This window comes from Argopecten irradians, chromosome 3 (genome assembly GCF_041381155.1).
Source record: "Argopecten irradians isolate NY chromosome 3, Ai_NY, whole genome shotgun sequence".
Lineage (NCBI taxonomy): Eukaryota > Metazoa > Mollusca > Bivalvia > Pectinida > Pectinidae > Argopecten > Argopecten irradians.
The window spans coordinates 45,154,259-45,168,819 of NC_091136.1; the positions used below are offsets into that span (position 1 = coordinate 45,154,259).

General features: G+C 37.1%; 1 protein-coding gene across 3 annotated transcripts in view; it reads left to right on the forward strand.

Moving 5' to 3' along the window:
- The window catches only part of LOC138318761 (myosin heavy chain, clone 203-like), a 45,748-nt gene that overhangs the window by 24,398 nt on the left and 6,789 nt on the right, over positions 1-14,561 (forward strand). For 2 of the 3 annotated variants that reach the window (XM_069261441.1, XM_069261442.1), the window contains exons 9-10: positions 10,266-10,293; positions 12,996-13,163. In XM_069261441.1, the coding sequence (XP_069117542.1) occupies positions 10,266-10,293; positions 12,996-13,163 (196 nt within the window). Of the gene's footprint in view, positions 1-10,265; positions 10,294-12,800; positions 12,881-12,995; positions 13,164-14,561 lie in introns of those variants that run through there. The other variant, XM_069261443.1, reaches the window with a different exon arrangement.

A 14,561-nucleotide genomic window follows, 5' to 3' on the forward strand; every position in this document is an offset into this window, starting at 1 on the left:
GTATGTTTGAAAAAGTTTAAAAAGTAGAGAAAAGATCCATCTTTCCCTCTGGGATCTCTTGTCTTTTATGGTATGAACTCCTATTTCCAAAAAACTTTTTTTGAGAAAAAATGTTTAATGCAAGAAAATTTTGACTCCTCAGAGGAGAACATCCTTAACCCCATTATTACTGAATTCAGCCTTCCTATGTCTGACTATTCACTTTGACCTTTGTTAAAGGTCAGGGGGTCAAATCATAGGCTAGATCGTTAACAACTTTTCACTCAATTTCAGACTAATTTTTCCAGACTGAAATTTATGTTAGGGGGTACTTTTTATGCTGAATAAAAAGTACCCCCCTATTTCCCTGGGGTGGGAACGAGCTCAGTTGGGTCTGAGAAACTTTTAAATGACAGCTGTAGGGTCTCTTATATGTATTCAATCAATTTCAGACTAATTTGCTTGAAGATTGAAATTTTTGTTAGGGGGAGTACTTTATATGCAGATAAAAGTACCCCCCTATTGCCCTGGGGTGGGAACGAGCTAGGTTTGGTGAGACAAAGTTTTAAAAGACAGTTTAAAAGACAGCTTAAAGGTCCCTTTTATATATTCTTAAGACAGTTTAAAAGACAGCTTAAAGGTCCCTTTTATATATTCAAGAAATTTCAGAACAATTCATTTGAAGATCGAAATTTTTGGTAGGGGGGTACTTTTTATGCAGAATAAAAAGTACCCCCCTATTGCCCTGGGATGGAAAAGAGCTTGGTTGGGTCAGAGAATCTTTTAAATGACAACTGTAGGGTCTCTTATATGTATTCAATAAATTTCAGACTAATTTGCATGAAGATTGAAATTTTTGGTAGGGGGGAGGGGTACTTTTTATGTAGAGCAAAAAGTACCCCCCTATTGCCCTGGGGAGGGAATGAGCTTGGTTTGGTCAGAGAAAATTTTAAATGACAGCTGTAGGGTCAATTAAATATATTCAATCAATTTCAGACTAATTTGCTTGAAGATTGAAATTTTTGGTAGGGGGGTACTTTTTATAAAGAATAAAAAGTAACCCCCCCTCCCTTGCATCTGAGGTAGGACAGTGATACATTATGTGATCTAATGACCAGTGTATATGTCAAATGATTTTCTCTAATACCAAACTTGTTGAAATAAACAAAAAAAAAAAAAAAAAAAATTGCCCTGTTTGGGTCACAGACACTGATAACTGCAACCCTCAGTTCTGCTCTAACTAAATTCAACCATTTATAGACAAAAGTCAAAAGTGGGGTACTTTTTATGCATGACACCATGCAAATTTCACTTGAGATGTGGCTTCTGCTACTGATTCCATTCTAATTTCCTCCTCTTTGTTGCCGATTTAGATACATTATTTATCTCACTCGCTTTCGTTCAGCCATTTTGTTTACTTTTAGTACCCATCAATGTGCATGCGCGAAACTTTTGTTCAATCTCATACACATAAGGATTTAAATTGAGGTATTTTTAGCCCACCATCATCAGATGGTGGGCTATTCAAATCGCCCTGCGTCCGTGGTCCGTCGTCCGCCGTCCGTCGTCCGTCCGTAAACAATGCTTGTTATCACTATTTCTTAAAAACTGCTGCAGGGATTTTGTTCAAACTTCACATGGAGGGTCCCCTTGGTCCATATTTGTGCCATACAGATTTTGAGGCTAATCAGAAAAACAAGATGGCCGCCAGGCAGCCATCTTTGATTTTGGCAGTTGAAGTTTGTTATCGATATTTCTAGAGAACTACTGAAGGGATTTTGTTCAAACTTCACATGGAGGGTACCCTTGGTCCCTAGTTGTGCCATACAGATTTTGCGGCTGATCGGAAAAACAAGATGGCTGCCAGGCAGCCATCTTTGATTTTGGCATTTGAAGTTTGTTATCGATATTTCTTTAGAACTACTGAAGGGATTTTGTTGAAATTTCACATGGAGGGTACCCTTGGTCCCTAGTTGTGCCATACAGATTTTGCGGCTGATCGGAAAAACAAGATGGCTGCCAGGCAGCCATCTTTGATTTTGGCAGTTGAAGTTTGTTATCGATATTTCTTGAGAACTACTGAAGGGATTTTGTTCAAACTTCACATGGAGGTTACCCTTGGTCCCTAGTTGTACCATACAGATTTTGCGGCTGATCGAAAAAACAAGATGGCCGCCAGGCAGCCATCTTTGATTTTGGCATTTGAAATTTGTTATCTATATTTCTTTAGAACTACTGAAGGGATTTTGTTGAAATTTCACATGGAGGGTACCCTTGGTCCCTAGTTGTGCCATACAGATTTTGCGGCTGATCGGAAAAACAAGATGGCTGCCAGGCAGCCATCTTTGATTTTGGCAGTTGAAGTTTGTTATCGATATTTCTTGAGAACTACTGAAGGGATTTTGTTCAAACTTCACATGGAGGGTACCCTTGGTCCCTAGTTGTGCCATACAGATTTTGCGGCTGATCGAAAAAACAAGATGGCCGCCAGGCAGCCATCTTTGATTTTGGCAGTTGAAGTTTGTTATCGATATTTCTAGAGAACTACTGAAGGGATTTTGTTCAAACTTCACATGGAGGGTACCCTTAATCCCTAGTTGTGCCATACAGATTTTGCGGCTGATCGAAAAAACAAGATGGCCGCCAGGCAGCCATCTTTGATTTTGGCATTTGAAATTTGTTATCTATATTTCTTTAGAACTACTGAAGGGATTTTGTTGAAATTTCACATGGAGGGTACCCTTGGTCCCTAGTTGTGCCATACAGATTTTGCGGCTGATCGGAAAAACAAGATGGCTGCCAGGCAGCCATCTTTGATTTTGGCAGTTGAAGTTTGTTATCGATATTTCTTGAGAACTACTGAAGGGATTTTGTTCAAACTTCACATGGAGGGTACCCTTGGTCCCTAGTTGTGCCATACAGATTTTGCGGCTGATCGAAAAAACAAGATGGCCGCCAGGCAGCCATCTTTGATTTTGGCAGTTGAAGTTTGTTATCGATATTTCTAGAGAACTACTGAAGGGATTTTGTTCAAACTTCACATGGAGGGTACCCTTGGTCCCTAGTTGTGCCATACAGATTTTGCGGCTGATCGGAAAAACAAGATGGCCGCCAGGCAGCCATCTTTGATTTTGGCAGTTGAAGTTTGTTATCAATATTTCTTGAGAACTACTGAAGGGATTTTGTTCAAACTTCACATGGAGGTTACCCTTGGTCCCTAGTTGTGCCATACAGATTTTGCGGCTGATCGAAAAAACAAGATGGCCGCCAGGCAGCCATCTTTGATTTTGGCATTTGAAATTTGTTATCTATATTTCTTTAGAACTACTGAAGGGATTTTGTTGAAATTTCACATGGAGGGTACCCTTGGTCCCTAGTTGTGCCATACAGATTTTGCGGCTGATCGGAAAAACAAGATGGCTGCCAGGCAGCCATCTTTGATTTTGGCAGTTGAAGTTTGTTATCGATATTTCTTGAGAACTACTGAAGGGATTTTGTTCAAACTTCACATGGAGGGTACCCTTGGTCCCTAGTTGTGCCATACAGATTTTGCGGCTGATCGAAAAAACAAGATGGCCGCCAGGCAGCCATCTTTGATTTTGGCAGTTGAAGTTTGTTATCGATATTTCTAGAGAACTACTGAAGGGATTTTGTTCAAACTTCACATGGAGGGTACCCTTGGTCCCTAGTTGTGCCATACAGATTTTGCGGCTGATCGAAAAAACAAGATGGCCGCCAGGCAGCCATCTTTGATTTTGGCAGTTGAAGTTTGTTATCAATATTTCTTGAGAACTACTGAAGGGATTTTGTTCAAACTTCACATGGAGGTTACCCTTGGTCCCTAGTTGTGCCATACAGATTTTGCGGCTGATCGAAAAAACAAGATGGCCGCCAGGCAGCCATCTTTGATTTTGGCATTTGAAATTTGTTATCGATATTTCTTTAGAATTACTGAAGGGATTTTGTTCAAATTTCACATGGAGGGTACCCTTGGTCCCTAGTTGTGCCATACAGATTTTGCGGCTGATCGGAAAAAACAAGATGGCCTGCCAGGCAGCCATCTTTGATTTTGGCAGTTGAAGTTTGTTATCGATATTTCTTGAGAACTACTGAAGGGATTTTGTTCAAACTTCACATGGAGGGTACCCTTGGTCCCTAGTTGTGCCATACAGATTTTGCGGCTGATCGGAAAAAACAAGATGGCCGCCAGGCAGCCATCTTTGATTTTGGCAGTTGAAGTTTGTTATCGATATTTCTTGAAAACTACTGAAGGGATTTTGTTCAAATTTCACATGGAGGTTACCCTTGGTCCCTTGTTGTGCCATACAGATTTTAAGGCTGATCGGAAAAACAAGATGGCCGCCAGGCGGCCATCTTGGATTTTGATAGTTAAGGTTTGATATCCCCATTTCTCAAAAGTGCTGAAGGGATCTTTCTCAAATTTAATATGTAGGTTCCCCTAGGGCCCTTGATGTGCAAATTGCATTTTTGGACCAATCGGTGAACAAGATGGCCGCCAGGCCGCCATCTTGGATTTTCGATAGTTAAAGTTTGTTATGGCTATTTCTCAGATAGTACTGAAGGGATCTGTCTCAAATTTCATATGTAGGTTCCCTAGGGACCTAGTTGTGCATATTGCATTTTGGGACCGATCGGTTAACAAGATGGCACCAGGCAGCCATCTTGGATTTTGTTATTCAAAGTTTGTTATCGCTATTTCTCAGAAAGCACTGAAGGATCTGTCTCAAAATTTCATATGTAGGTTCCCCTAGGGACCTTTTGTGCATATTGTGATTTGGGACCGATCGGTCAACAAGATGGCCGCCAGGCAGCCATCTTGGATTTTGATATTCAAAGTTTGTTATCGCTATTTCTCAAAAGCACTGAAGGATCTGTCTCAAATTTTTATGTAGGTTCCCCTAGGGCCTAGTTGTGCATATTGTGATTTGGGACCGATTTCAACAAAGTAGAGAAAAGTTTTCTTACATCTAAAGTGTTATCTCCTTTGTCAGATATAGATCATTCTTTGGTGGGCACCAAGATCCCTCTGGGATCTCTTGTTAATTTTTTTTTTCATCTTTTCTTCCATTTATCGGATTTTACAAAAAAAAATTATTTTGTTGGGCGAAACTTACCTTTAAAGGATTAACCTCTATTTCCCCTTTTGGGCCCTCCCCCTCCTGCCCCCGGGAGGTCAGAGCTAAAATTTATACAAACTCTGTTCCCCTATCCCCAAGGATTTTTTTGGCCAAATTTTGTCTCAATTCATATTGAACTCTATGACAAGTGGCGATTTAAAGGAAATGTTGACAGACGGATGGATGATGGACGGATAACAGACGCTGCACCATGACAGTAGCTCACTGGCCCTTTGGGCCAGGTGAGCTAAAAAAGGAGGATTCTCTGAGCAAATCTATGAAGTTCATAAGATGACTCTGTTTTATGGAATTTAATAATTAATTTCATATATTATTTCATATATTTAGGTATTTAAATATATATAGTTTTAGAAAGTGTAGTATCAATGGTAATTAAGCTAACAGCTTATAAGATGCTTCAAAGTTAATAAAGGAGGTGTTGCATGGCCGCCTACGATCGATGTTTAATTTTTTGATGCAAATACATCAATCAGCACATAATACGTATCGGAATAGTACTTATTCCATGAATAGATTAATCTTGCAAATACAGCGCCACCTTTTATAATTTTAACGTCCGATTCCTACTTGTGTGCCTTTAATGTATCATATTAAGGCATACAAAAGCCAAAGATAAATTATTTTGGTGTAATAACATAGCATTTCGTATTATCTTTTTAACGATATACAATACTTCATTATATCTGTTGGGGTTTTATTGCAATTTCCAGTTTTGCTCTTAATTTTTCATGAAAATAGAGCATTTTCATTTCATTAGTTTTTAATTTCATACTTGAGTAAAACGTATCTCATGTAAGTTGGTGTACCAAAGTTCGATTGAACTGACATATATATTGACCTTTGACCTCGTTTTGCCTTTATATCATATAGTACTTTTCACAAAATGTTAATTTTAGGGTCATATATTGAACAAGACAATATGTTGTGTCATCAAGCAAAATCAGGTCAATATTACAAATATTTCCTACACCTTTTGTCAGAAGTATTTCCTATTTGTGTCATCATGGTTTTATTTACTTATTAATAGCAAATGTATCATTAAGCAAAACGTATATCGGTGTAACTTATATGTTGACCTTAGATATTTCTCAAAAGAATATACTGTTGTTTTGATGTCATAAACATGTCATGGATAACTAGGATTTCATTCTTAAGCCAAACACCCCATGTCTGACTATTATTCACACAATAAAACAGGGTCAAACTATACAGTAATGAAAAAAAAATCCAATGGACTGAAATTACTTAACTTTTTGGGGGCAACAAATAAGATATTGCACGCTAGGAGCTTTTCAATAGATGTTCTTGGTGTCTAATATATTTAAAAAAAATGTTACCATGAAAGTAGGTCAAGTAAACAAATTACCGGTACCGGTATATGGAATAGTACAGACCCACTATCTGAGTTCTTTAGGCCTTTCACATATTGAAAAGCTGTTTTAAGATTCTCATACATCTGACCTGTCTGAAGCCCTTTATTCCAGCATTCTGCAAGGCATTTTAGTTATTGTCAAGAAGTCGTTTATGTTTGCCAATTTGAACCCTGTGACCTTGAATTAACGTTAGGTCATTCATTTGACAAACAGCTTTGTAGCTCTTTATCTACAGATGCTCCACCGCCGATAGAGCATAAATGATGTATGTATATGCCTAATTAAAACAAAAAATAATATAAAATGATTTATTTCGCCTTTGGTGCATGCACAATCAGTACTTCATTCCATATAGGATATAGTATCACAGAATTTTTTGGGGATTCAATTAATTATTTTTCATATTTTGAACTTGAATTAAAATTAGAAGCTCAAACTTTTTAACGGTGGTAATGGTGTAAAGTAAGTAACTTTTGTAACTGAAGAAAAATACTAAATCGTCTGCTCCTGTTTTTGATAGTGAAAAAATACCATTTGTCAGCGGTGGAGCATCTTTAAGAATACATAAGGTCTAACATCATGTTTTGATGCCTTTCAGTTATTGAGAAGAAGTCGTTTAAATGAAAGATTTATGCACCAACATCCTACATGTACAATACCAGTTCTCTAGCCCTCTTAGATATTCACAAGAAGTCGTTTAAAGATTTTAGTCTATTTGACCCATGTAACCATGAATGTAGGTCAAGGTCATTCATTTGAACAAATTTGGTAGTTCTTCATGCTAGCATCCTACAGTTCCAATATCAGATTCCAATGCCTCTTAGTTTTAGCCTTTTTGACTTCTGTGACCTTGAATGTAGGTCAAGGTAATTCATTTCCACAAACTTGGTAGTCCATCATTCCAGCATTCTACATACCTTATATCAGTTTCTTGGGCCTTGTGGATATTGAGAAGAAGTCTTTTGAATGACAAATTTACGATGGACAAAATTCAAACAGCGCACGACAATGGACAAAGTATGGTGACTATAGGTCATCCTGACCCTTCGGGTTAGATGACCTAATGACAATAAAATGAACTAATGGGCGTTAGAATTGTACCCACTGTCCATGCATGATCGTAAAAGGCGACCAAATTTAAAATTGTATCTTAGTATCTCTTCTTCCTAATTTACTTTATACTTCCTAACGTCTCCCTTGACACGTTCTCATGTTTTGTCTTCGGTTGAGAGCTCGTCCCTGTGAGGTTGGCTCTGGGCTCTGTCACCTGGCAAAGAAACACCCTGCTTAGAGACCAGCATTAAGCGAGTAGGATGACTGGTTCGCCTGTTGTCAGTATAATGTGACTGGGTGGGATGTGTTGCTTGGTGTCTTCGGCGGCATGTTTCAGTGATATAGCACTATGAAAAGGGCAAGAGTTCTACTATAGAAGAAGACACAACATGAATATAATGCAGTCTCCCATATCACATACCACTCACTTCATACACGCAGGACACTGCATACATAATATGCCGTCCTTACATGACCATGGGTGTTAATAGGACGTTGAATTGATCAAACAAACAATAAAAACAATTTTATAGACTCAGGAATGCAGGAATCATTCTACCGCGAAAGCAAACTGGTTGATTCACTGATTTTTACTGACGTACTACTACAGCTATAGTTAAGGGCGGCATCCCATGTATGTCATTTCATATATTCTACTGTGTTGCCCCACAAAAGGACAGAACCAAGAGATTTTTTCCCAGAATTAATTTTAAATAGTAATATCAACATTGACTGACAAATTATGATTTAAACTAAACGATATACATATTTCGGTCTCCTTTTGTTCTAAGAAGTTAGACGAAAATATCTAGCAAAATGAAACTGCTATAAAGCAATGGCCATTGAAGGATGCACTTTCATGAAGGGTGTTGGATGAGAAAAAGCTTATACTTATGTAATCAGTACCTGGTAAACTTTTTGTTAGTATTATTTCGCGATACCTATAGGTTACTAAAGGTAAAATGAGACATAGCGCCTCGTCTGATGTCTGATTGACGTCAGCAAAAAAGGTACCAAATTTAGTCGCCTTTTACGATCATGCAATTGGTATAGCAGGTGCAATTCTAACGCCCTTCCTGAGACGATGGCAACATTGACTGTTCCTTTTCACAATGGACAAAGGACACATACGACCGTATTTAATCTTTATTTCCTTAATGCTTATACAGATTCTGGAATGCAACATGGCATTGTGTATGTATGTTAATTTAAATCACAACTGTCAGTATTATATTCTATGTGTCCCACTCTTTCAAAACGGATAAGTAGAATTTTCGAAAAATATTATAAACATGAGTTTATGATGATAATTTCAAGGTTTGGTCGAAATACGCACCTCATCATCACATTCTACTCTTACAGTAAAGTCGGTATTATTTGACAGTGTACTCTCAGTACTTTGATATTATGGGAAAAACAGGGGGTAGGCGAAATTAATCTAAAAAACGTGGCATATCCAGTAATTCATCAACTTCAGCTGTTTATAGTAAAACGATGATAATCTGAATATAATTTTAAACATCAGAATTTTAGGGTACTTGAGTAGTGCTTTACCTATTCTGTCGCTAAAACGAAAAAAAAACCTTCAAAAAGTCGTATTTTCTGTCATATTTTAATGTTCGATTTGTGATAGAATGATATCGGATACAGCCAAGTGTGATAAGTCGTTGCAAAGGCAATTTCAGGTGGTATGACCTATGCCAGGTAAAAGGCCCAATGCGCTTTAAATTTACCAGTGTTAATGTAGGGGGTGCTGTAGTCATAATAATGATCCAATCAGGTTTTAAGTATTATTGACATATGTGTATTAATGCAATTAACTAATGTAAATTCAAAAATCAAAAATTTATCGTGGGCGGATTTTCACCCTATAATTATGCAACACCTCCTTTTTTGAAAATTACATTTTATGCATTAAAGAATATAATTTCTACAGGAAGAGGAAAAAGAGAGATACAAAAGGAGATACTTCAGCTATAAAAACGTCCGAGGAAGGTCCAAACACCAAGGTATGCAGTGTAGTAGGCATATTGTGTATACTTATTTCTTTGATTTTCCTAATAATTACGATATAACAATTGATAACTTATACTGAAGTTTTCTGATGAAACAGTGGTAAATTATGCATAATTCAATAGTCTATGATTAAATTTGAAGTCCCTGAAACTGTTGTCAGAAAGGAATTTCAGAAACTTCAGAAATAGTGGTCACAATGTATTTATTATATTAAATCAGTTCATTGAGCAAATCCTGTTAAAGGTAATACAAAATGTTAATCTAGTTATATGTACTATAACTTTGTTTTGCTTTCTGTATACTTTATTCAAGTACTGTATTTTCAAACTTACAGACATATTTCATTTTCTCATAAAATGAGGTTTTTTTTATTTAAAGAGGTTTCTAAACACATTAGGTAAAACTAAATATTTTTCATTTAATTTGCAGCAGGTATTAAAAATCAAGATAATACATCAAAAGAAGATAACTATATTTTTTGTGAGTGATCATTAAAGTCAGAAATCAAGAAAGTCTTACTTTATGTTTTTTATGTTACAAGCTGCTAAGATGATCACCAAGAGTTGTTTCCCTTAGCCTGATTTCTATGGTTCCTCTACATCAGACCCATTCTCTTACCTACCTAAAAAAATTAATGTGAGGATATATGGTATGTAATTGAGGTATATTTTTTTTTATTTTACAGCTTCCATTAGGGGCGCCTCAAAAACAAGGTAATTATATTGTATATAAGTAACTGCTAGATTATCTTTTAAAGTGTAACATAAAAGTGTGTCTAAAAATTCACATACACCATTACCAAGTTTCAATAATTCTGACCATCTCCCATATGAACATGGTTTGCTCTTTACTGTTTCAGATTGTATTTAATGTAGATTACAATTCTAAAACAGAAAACTTGGGTAAATGTGCCAGGTTTATGTATAATGTATATGCATTTTTAGGTCATCTGACCGAAGTTCATAATGCACCATCCGTCATCATGCACCGTGCACTGTCCGCCGGCTTTTGCCTTGTGCTGTGCCCGTGCGACGTGCGTAAACTTTTCATTCAAACAATTTCTTCTCACTAACTGAAAGGCCCTAGAGACCTGATATAGAAGCTGTAGCGTGCTTGCATGAAGGGCTACCAAGTCTGTTCAAATGGATGTCATTGACCTTCGTTAAAGGTCAAAGGGGTCAAATAGGCTAAAATCTTTAAAACAACTTTTTGTGAATAACTAAGAGGCCCAGGGTACTGATATTGGGTATGTATCTTGCTAGAATGAAGAGCAACCAAAATTACTCAATGAATGACCTTGACCTTCATTAAAGGTCATAGGGGTCAAAAAGGCTAAAATCTTAAAATGACTTCTTCTCATTAACCGAAAGGCCCAGGGTACTGATATTGAGCCTGTAGCATTTGGAGATGAGAGATACCAAGTTGCTCAAATGAATGACCTTGACCTTCATTCAAGGTCACATGTCAAAAAGGCCTTTTGGTGAGCTTATGTCATAGTGCGGTATCTGTCGTCCATCCATCAACATTTCCTTAAAGTGGCTACAAGTCACAGAGTTCTACATGGATTGTAACGACACTTAATTGGCCAGAAACATCTTTGGGGAAAGGGGAATAGAGTTTGTAAAAATTTTGGCTCTGACCACCCGGGGGCAGGAGGGGTGGGGCCCAATAGGGGAATTAGAGGTAAATCCTTTAAATCACTACTAGTCGTAAAGTTCTGTGTTGATTGTAACCAAATTTGGTCCAGAAACATCCTTGGAGGAAGGGTTACAGAAGTTGTATAAATTTTGGCTTTAACCCCCTGGAGCAAAAAGAGTGGGGCCCAAAAGGGAAATTAGAGGTAAATATTCAAATTGACATTGCATATTGATTCGAAAAAAGAATCTCTTGAAAAATCACTATAATGGTACAGTTTAACATACTTTATTTAATCAAATAGATTATAAAATTAATTATCAGCATTGATATCACTATTTTTTTATTTTATAGGGGTATGGAAAAAAAGTATGCTTGCTTTTGTGAGAATATTTGCAGTTTTTTTTATAAACAAGATGCCCAATGGGCCTTACCGGTTGACGCAATAATAGTGTGAACGGTTTCGGTAGATCACTACATCAACCATCTGTTGCTATTGCCTGGCAGGGGCTGTTGCTACACTCTCGATATCTTTGGCCGGTGTTGGTCATGTTACTTCGATGGTTCAAGCAGGTGGCGCTGTTACGTCATACACACATGTATAAGTCCCTACACAGGTATTTCATTATAGCTGCAGCGACAAGTGACAACAATTACATGTGTTTTTAATGAAACATACACTCCTAGCATATTACTGTGAAGTAGTTTTACATATTGTAAGTTTACGTTCAGTATGTACAGTAATTACCGTAGTCAAATCGGACATCAGTGTGGATTAGTTTTTGGCAAGCGTTGAAACATTATCATGGAGAAATAAAAGACTAAAACCGTTCACACTATTATTGCGTCGACAGTAATGGTATTCATTATTTATATTATATTTATTAGACTATTTAGGTCACCTGACCATAGGTTATGGTGACCTATTGCGATAGTCTTTTGTCCGTCGTCGTCCTTCGTGCATCGTCCGTCGTGTGACGTCTGTTAACATTTCCTTGTGAACATGATAACTTGTATAAATATAAACTGAGCTTATAATGAAACTTTGAATGCAGACTAACATTCGAAAGATCTCAGATGAGTTTGAAAATCAGCATGATTCAACGGTAATTTACGGAGTTATTGCCCTTTGCACCAATAATTATTTTCGGACCTTGTGAACTTGATAACTTGAGTAATTATAAACCGATCTTAACGAAACATTGTGTTTAGATTAACATTGGAAAGATCTTGGACGAGTGCGAAAATCAGCCTGATTCAACTGTAATTTACGGAGTATGTTCTCTGCACTAATAATTACTATTGGACTTTATGATCGCAATAATTTGAGTAAATATAAACTGACCTTAATGAAACTTTGTATGCAGGCTAACATTGGAATGATCTTGGATGAGTTTGAAAATCAGCATGATTCAACGGTAATTTATGGAGTTATTGCCCTTTGCACCAAAAATTATTTTCGGACCTTGTGAACGCGATAACTTGAGTAAATATAAACTGATCTTAATGAAACAGGGTAGGTCTAGTCTGCCAAAGTGGCTATCAGCTGGTAGACTTTATATACCATACTGTTGTTACATTGTAGGTCCAGCCTGCCCCAGTGGCTATCAGCGGGTAGACTTTGTATACTATACTGTTGTTACATTGTAGGTCCAGCCTGCCCCAGTGGCTATCAGCGGGTAGACTTTGTATACTATACTGTTGTTACATTGTAGGTCCAGCCTGCCCCAGTGGCTATCAGCGGGTAGACTTTGTATACTATACTGTTGTTACATTGTAGGTCCAGCCTGCCCCAGTGGCTATCAGCGGGTAGACTTTGAATGTTTCCTGTACCTATCAACACCCTTCCCCTACTATATGGCTAAACAGCAGTGTCAAAGTCGAAATGGAAGCATACCTGAAATCACTTCTATAGATATGCAGCGTGCATTGCAAATCTTCCTTTTAGGTAACTTTTTCTCTGTAAAAGGACTGATTATAACATATTATTTATTTTGGTAAAAGTTAGTCTTTCTTTTTTTGTCAATGTTCAGAGCATAGAATAATCAAATCATTTACCCCTTTCCCTTTTGGGAAAGACAGGAGAATGTCAACCCAAGGGGTGAGATTCTCCAGTTGTCAAAGACATGGCTTTGCAAAGTGTATACATTGTGTCTCTGATAATGACATGTCACCAATGCAAGTAAGGATGACATGACCTGAACAATTGCATTGTCTGCCACAACATATACAATTGTTGATGATGATGTCGCGGCAACAGTATCATGATGTCGTGGTAACAATAGTATGACATATCACAACATTAATGCAATGACTTCACAATGACAGCTACAATTTCATTCAGGTCATGTCATCCTTGCTTTCATTGCTGACATGTCATTATTAAGGTAGGTCCATACTTTTGAAAACCGTGCCAATTCATGTGACGCTAACCCGGGGGGTGGGGATTTCTCAGTTTGGGTTACAGACACTAATAACTGCCACCCTCAGTTCTGCTCTTACTAAATTCAAACATTTTGAGACAAAATATATTGAATATGAACATATTCACTAGGGGGGTACATTTTATGCAAAGGGGGTATGTTTTGGTAGGGGTATAAAAAGTATCCGAATACTTTTTATGCAGAATAAAAAGTATCCGGATACTATTTATGCAGGAGGTGCATTTTATGCATGACACCGGAAACTGTGGCGTTTGTTTGAATTCCAGAATGGTTTCCGATACGCTACGACATTCCACTTGGATAATTTTTTCCAATAGGTGAAAATTGTCACATATACTAATGAATGCTTCAAATCATTAAACAAATCAAACAAAAGCAATGAGTGAAAATAGATGATATCTCTGAGGTTTTTGCGGTCTCTGTCGTAAATGGGAATGGGTTTTCAAACACCGGAAGTAACGTTTGTTGCAATAAATGATAAAAGTGGACTCGTCCAGACCAAAATTCCAGAATTCTTAAGAAATGGCATACAGATTTCCTTAAAACACAAAATTTGGAGAAAATCATTAAAATAAACAGACATAAACCAGATATAATATCACAAAATCATATGAACTGATGTGGAATGGTTTTTTGCGGCATGATTTTCAAAAAAATAATCAAATATGACCCATTTTAGCACTAGATGAAATGGGGGTAGGGTTGGGTTGTGACTTCCAAATTTCAAGCTTACAAAATGGTGAAAATTTGATCAGTTTTTATAAATATATTTTTTTATAAATTTTATATCATATATGAAAAATATACTACCTTGGGCAAATCATGTACAAATATTGTGAAATACACATGAAATTTCATTTCCTTTTTTGCCTATTCAGTAATTTTAAGGGCAAAAATATGGC